Source organism: Chrysochloris asiatica, unplaced genomic scaffold (genome assembly GCF_000296735.1).
Source record: "Chrysochloris asiatica unplaced genomic scaffold, ChrAsi1.0 scaffold00002, whole genome shotgun sequence".
Taxonomy (NCBI): domain Eukaryota; kingdom Metazoa; phylum Chordata; class Mammalia; order Afrosoricida; family Chrysochloridae; genus Chrysochloris; species Chrysochloris asiatica.
The window spans coordinates 51,255,501-51,262,615 of record NW_006408520.1 but is presented as its reverse complement, the minus strand read 5'-3'; the positions used below and the strand labels follow the sequence as shown (position 1 = coordinate 51,262,615).

The 7,115-nt window shown below is 38.8% G+C and overlaps 1 protein-coding gene across 1 annotated transcript in view; it reads right to left on the bottom strand.

Moving 5' to 3' along the window:
* Window positions 1-516: 516 nt before the first annotated feature.
* LOC102816137 (chromosome unknown open reading frame, human C1orf173) overlaps window positions 517-7,115 on the bottom strand; it is a 274,956-nt gene continuing 268,357 nt past the window's right edge. The window contains exon 16 of the mRNA XM_006831089.1: window positions 517-2,888. Coding sequence (XP_006831152.1) covers window positions 517-2,888 — 2,372 coding nt within the window. The remainder of the gene's footprint in view (window positions 2,889-7,115) is intronic.

The window sequence follows — 7,115 nt, the reverse complement described above, 5'->3', positions numbered from 1 at the left end:
TGTAAGGGAGCTATATAGAATCTCTGCCTGGTGCAAATGTTTATTAGGTATTCATCCAAATATTAGCAGTTTCAATCCATCCAGAGGCCTCAGGAAAAAAACTCTGGTGATCTACCTTCAAAAGATTTCAGTGTTAAAACCAGTTGGCACACACAAGTTCTACTCTGGATTATTGGGTCACCATAAATCAAAACAGATTCACACAACTGTTTAGGGTTTATGGAAGATATGAAGCTCTCTCCTTCAGAGTGTTGTGGTTGCAGAGACTCAGACTATGAATTAGCGTTACAAAGGACCTAGAATTGTTTTTTTGCATGTGCTTTGGTCCCACCCCCATCTTACCCAGCCCTGACCAGCACTGAGGGAACTGAATGTATATGTCTGAGAGTGTGTATATCTGTGAAGTCTGTCTCTACACAGGGACCTATGAAAGAGCAAGCCAAAACAAAGCTGATGAGATCTCATTCCAGCTAACAGGTCATTCTTATACTCACTGTCAAGTCTCCACCATGTTTCTTAGGTCTTCGTGTGGTTCAGGAAAACATCTGCAGTCTCGTTTTTTGTTTGCACTGTACACTCTTGCTTCTCCTGGGTATCAGTGAAATCAGGATTCACAGCCTGTAGATTCTCTCTACTCAGCTCTGACCCTCTCTGCTGAGGTAATTCTAGTCTGAGTGCTTCAGATATTCCTGACTCCTGCCCTGAATCAATGCTCCCCATCCCTTCCTGCATGCCCATGGTTCCAGCTAGCAGAGTGGTTTCCTCTCCCTTTCCCTCCTTATCCTGTCCTAGCTGTGGGACCTCCTCCTCCAGATCGGAAGGTTTTCTCAGAGTTCCCAGGCCAACATCTGGTATTAATGTCACTTTCACATCCTCCACGACTGGCACCTCCTCTCTGAGCAGTGCTATTTTCTCTACACCCACCCTCTCTGAAGCAGATGTTTTTCCTATTAATTCTTCCACTCTTTGCCAAATTTCCTCCCCAGCAACATCTGAGAAGGAGGAGGCTCTATTTGCTGTTTTCCCTTCAGCAATTTCCATATCTGCCAACTCCTCCCTCTTCTCTGTGGCCACTTGTGCAGTTTCTCCTTGATTAGAATCTGCCTCAGCAACAACTGATCCTTCTGTCAAGTTCCCAACCCCCTCTGTGCTCCTGTTTTTCATCACTCCCTTTCCTGGACCATCCTCTTTCTTCTTCTCTTCCATGACTTCCCTCATTGCTTCTTCATTGAACTTTCCTGCCATTATGGAGTCTCCTTCAGAAACATCTCCTTGGGTCATCATCATGTTCCCTACTCCTTCATGCTGCTGTAAAGACCCTTCTTTATCCCTTTCCTCTACATATGGAAGAAAATCTTGAGTTTTAGCTTCAAACTCCTCAGCCTCGTCTCTGGTTGTGACTGTCACCTCAGGTACCAGTGCCTTTAGTGCCAGCTCACTCTCAGGAACTCTTAGCACACACTCTTCATACTGTGACCCCTCATCCTCCGAGGGAGTCACTTTCTCTGTGTGTAGCAGCTCTGCTTTGCCTTTGTGCTCTGTCTCTCTGACTTCTGTCAGTCTTTCCCCTCCATCTTCTTTACTTGGAGCTGTTCTGTGTTCCAGTGGCTTTCCAAATCCATGTAATGCTTCAAACATGGCAATTTCTCTGGCTTTTAGTGAATCTTCTCTGGGTAGCCCTGTATCTTTAATCAACTCAGATTCCTTCATGGGTATTTCTTCCTCAGTATCAGATACCATTTCCTTTGTGTGGGCTTTTGTCTCTTCTTCTGACCTATTTTCTTTCATGGTTTCACCCTCTTCCTCTTTAAATGTATTGCCGTCTTTTAAAGCATCTTCATGCTTAAGTGCATCTACCCTTTTAACCTCTTCTTTCTCAGATTCAGTTTCCCTCAGATATGGATTTGGTTTCTCATCTTTCTTCCTCTCTCTTGTTGCATCTAATTCCTCAGATAACATTTCTTTCCTGTCATCTTCCCTATTAAATTCTGTCTCAGTCCCAATCTTCTCCCATTCCACATCTTTCTTATCTTCCTTCCTTCCTTCTACAAGGCTGCCCTCCCAACTCATCTGTTTTACCCCAGCCTTCACAGAGACTGAGAACCTCAAAGGTGTTTCCATTCCTGTAACTTTCTTCCATTCTTTGGTTTGTTCCGCTTCCTCAAGTGTTTCCTCTTCAGAGTCATTGTCTTTCTGAGATGTTGCTTCTTCCAAAGGTTCTATGTTTTTCAAGTCTGTGGATACTTCCTGTTCATTTTTTGTGTCGTCTGGCCTCTCGGACTCTTCCTCACTCATAGCATCCCCTTGCTCATTTTTTCTTTTTCCCAGGGATGCTGCTGCCTCCCTCAGAGTTACTGCCTCCTCAGCATACTCTGAGCTCAGAGAACCTGCCCTGCATCTGAGTGTTGAATTCTTGGAACCCTGTTCCCCTACAGAAACTGCCTTATCTGTCTCAGGAACTGTTTGCATCAAATCTTGTTCTCCAGAAGCCCCCTCTTCATTCAGGCTTGCAGAGTCTCTGTCTGCTTCTTTTCCTGTGGGGTTTAAGTTTTCCTTACCCATGTGTCTATCCCCTTCTGCTGCTGTCCCTGCCCCACTCACATTGTCTTGAGGGATCTCTCTCTCTACAATAAACTGTTCTTCTGCTAATGTTGGCGTCACTGTTATTGTCTTCCACTCTCCAAAGGGAACTCCTTCAGCCTCTAAATCCCCCCACAGTGCTGCTTCTCCTTTTTTCTCTATTGTGTCAGCACCCCTGGTTTGGGAAACTTCATCTCCTTCCATAGCTTCTTTCTTCTCCAATGTACACATTGCTGGTGCCACTTGCATGGATTCTTTGTTTAAACGTATTACTGCTCTTTCCTTCACCACTAAGTTCCCATTTGGTGCTATAAATACAAGGTTAGAAAACAAAGTTACTTAATCAAAGCGAACAAGGAAGGAGACATTTACATACATTTCTATTTCGATATATAATTTCCTCAATTTTATGCTACCATATTCTGTAGTGTGTACCATCATTTAATATTGTCTTATTATGATGAAAAAAATACTATCAAATTTAACTTTCTAAAGTTGAACATTAGAAATGTTGAAAAGAAAGGCTTGAAATCATTAAAATGTTAAGCATTCATACTCATACCTAAACACTTACGTGTAGACATACCACCTACTTTCCTTTGAAATATTCAGAAAAATTACATAATAAGGAAAATAGTGACCATTTCATCCTTTTAAAAATAAATTATTCATTATATTAAGTCTGTCTTTGGCCTGCGTTTTGCATGGCCATTTAACAACACAGCCTGTAATCTAATATAGTTGCAGACTATTATGTCATGTATTATTACTATATTTCACAGCTACTATGTAGCACTGTGAAATATAGTAGGATGAGCACTAGACTACAAACTCAGTTTGAACTGCAAGGTTGATGGTTCAAAGTCACCAGCTGCTACTCAGAAACCCTGTACAGGCTCGCTATGAATTGGAACCAGCTCAATGGCACTTAACAGCAACACGGAGCCCTGGGGCACAGTAATTAGGAGTTTGGGTGCTAACTGAAGGCTGGTAGTTCCATACCACTAGATACTCCTTGGGAGAAAATGTGGCAATCTGCTTCCATTAAGGTTGCAAACTTGAAAACCCTACAGGGCAACTCTGTTTTCCTATAGGGTTGCTGTCAGTTGAGATCTACTTGATGGCAGCAGTGGTTTTGTTTTGCTTTGTTTTGTTTAGTTTTTATCTAGATATAGTCATCAAATAACTGTAGCTCAAGTTAAGACATTTTTTTTCAAAGACACCAATTTGTATTACAGGCCATGATACCTCCCTTCTTTTGTTGAGACATTGATTTGCCTTTGGCAAAACATGATCACAGAGCAAGACAGGACTTTGTAGTCTGTGACAATTTTCAACATAAATAACCTTCTTGATGTATTTCCTAAGTTCTCATCCATAATTCCTTGGCAAATATGAGTATACTAGCTATAAATACTTCAAAAACTATAAATTCAATATGTATTTAATGGCTTCAAATGTACTTATTATTATTTAACAAAAATGCATACTTTTGTTAGAAGAATCAAAAATAAGTGAATTCATGTCATGCCAAATAACAAAGGCATTTTAATTTTCTAACTGCAGAATAATCCTGTGGGGAAGAGGATCTTCTAAAATAGTCATCTTAATATTTGCTTTTAATTTGATCTTCTTTCGTTTATAAAAGACACTGGACTAGATGCTATAAAATAAGTTATCATACCTGAGTGTTGAACTAAAGGTTATGTAAGGTTATGAAAGAGGTAAATGTGTTTTCCTCTTTTTTTTTGCATGTTTGCCTCCAATTTCATCACTAACAAGCTATCAGAAAACTAAAGCTCTGGTATTACCACATTCTATATTCTGATAATTCACCAAAATTGTCACTACTCCATTACTTCTCCTAACAGAAAATATGCCTATACTTTCTCAGTCTCTTTCCAGATACTAAGATAAACCATTTTTAGGTAAGGTAATACTAGCTAATATTACAGCACCCTTAAAACAGTGTATCTTCAAGAAAGACTTAATGTCTTTACAAAAGAATAAAATACAAATTCCAGATCTATCAAGGACCTGAAGTTGACCTTTATAGGTGGTCTTCAGAATACCACACCAGCTATTACCTAAATTGTACCTAGAAGTTTCCAAAGGAAAATGTAGAAGCAAATGTTTGCTCACAGAATATACAGTCCATTTACCTGAGAGAATATAGTATATTTTATTTTATTAGCAATTACTATGAGATTTAAAACAAAATTAAACTGAAAGAATGAGAAAAACAAATGTGTGTCAAATCTCTTGATAGCATATCTGATGTTACTCAATTTCCCTCATGAAAGCATATTAAAATGTCAGCTATAAAGAAAATTTAAATAAAGTCCTTTGCTTTGCTACGCTGGTCTCTAAACTTATGAGTTAATTAAAGAACATTCAGGAAAATATGGAACAAAATTACCTAGAGACGATGATGTTGTAATACACTATGCTGAAATTCCAGAATAGAAAGTGATAATGGCAACCAGATGAGCTGCTATATGAACATGCACACTACAGGGAAGTCAGATATGACATTCCAGAAGCAATGGAGGAAGAGAAATTGAAACCTTTCTAAGAAAGATTAGCACATGTTTTTAAAATGTAATCACATGTGCTTTTGGAGAGAAAAAATCAAACAAACTATTAGAGAGCAAGTAACATTTAAAAAATGCACAAGTTGGTTTAATTAAATGAATGTGGGCTTGGGAGTCAGACAGGCCTAGGTGAGAATACCAGCTCTGCCACTTACTAGGTGTATGAGCTTGAAAATGAAAACCTCTCTGAACTTTCATTTTGTGATCTATAAAATGGGAACAACAATGTTTAACTCACAGAATCTTTGTGAGAGTATATTAAATAATTTATGTAAAATGCTTAGCACTTGGCCTGGCACACAGAAAGCCTTATCTTCTTCCCATAATCACCTATCACTGCTTACTCTCTTAGGTTTTCTTGTTTGAATTGGATTTCATCAATAACAACCACTACACCTGTGACTGGAGTCTGTTGTGGTGCTGTAGGGCAAGCATTGGACTGCTAACCACAAAGTCAGGGTTCAAACCTACCAGCCAGTCTTTGGAAATCCTATACAAGGTTACTATGAGTCTGATGTGATGCAATGGCACTTAACAACAAGAGCATACGATTTATTGAATGAATTTTATTCGTTGGGCAGATAATATGCAACAATGAATATGAAACAGTATGGTACTTGTGCCTATATTAATTTTATTTCTTTAAATAGTATTCAAATCATGTTTCTTTTACTTTGAGAACTGCTACTCTCTTGAAAATGTGATATGCTATTTTATCACTTGAGTTCTGGTGTAGCTCTGTGGGTTAATGCACTGGACTGCAAGGTCAGTTTGAATTGCAAGGTCAGCAGTTCAAGCTCAGCAGCCACTCCTAAGAAACCCTATACATGGCTGCTATGGGTTGGGAATGACTCAATGGCACTTAACAACAACATTTTTATTGCCAATCATTTAATAAATAAGACTGTCTTGGAACTAGTGTCTGATGCTTTCTTCTGGGAAACATGAAATGAATCTGAATTTTCTATCATGTGATGAACAGTTGCTACACTGGAGTAACTCTGCTGGATTCTTTACACTGATAATCCTCATAACGACTTATCAAAATAAATGAGGTTAATGAAGTTCAAAGAGATTCAGAAACGTATATAGGAATTCACCTGCTACTGGGAAAACATTTATAAAGCCCTTAATCAAGTGTTGCTGTTGTTGTTAGTTGTCATTGAATTAGTTGTTAGATGCAACTAATTGGTTCTGACTCATAGCAACCCTAAACACAAAAGAATGAAATATGGCCAGGTTCTGCTGTATCCTCACAATCCTTCTACTTAAGCCCATTGTTGCAGCCACTGTGTCAATTTATTTCATTGGGGGTCTTTCTCTTCTTCATTGACCCTCCACTTTACCAAACAAGATGTTCTTCTCCAGGGACTGATCCTTCCTAACAACATCCCCAAAGTACAAGAGATGAAGTCACCAAGAGTTGGGTCACATGATGATGGTGATGAATTTTTTCATCATTTAAAAAGTAGAGGTTCTAAAAGGGACTTACAAAAATGGAAGAATGTATCATGTTCCTGGATAGGAAGACTTAACATTGTGAAAATGTCAATACTACCCAAAGCAATTTACACATATAGTGCAATCCCAATCCAAATCCCAACAACATTCTTCAAAGAGATGGAAAAAAACAATCACAAACTTTATATGGAAAGGAAAGAAACCCAGGATAAGCAAAGCACTGCTTAAGAAGAAGAATAAGGTTGGAGGCCTGTCACTTCCTGACTTCAAAATTTACTACACAGCTACAGTGGTCAAAACAGCTTGGTACTGGTACAATGAAAAATACAGAGATCAATGGAACAGAGTCGAGAATCCAGAAATTAATGCATTTACATACAGCCAATTGATTTTTGAAAAAACACCTAAATATCTCACATGGGGAGGTGATAGTCTTTTCAACAGATGGTGCTGGCAGAACTGGAAAACGATATGCAAAAG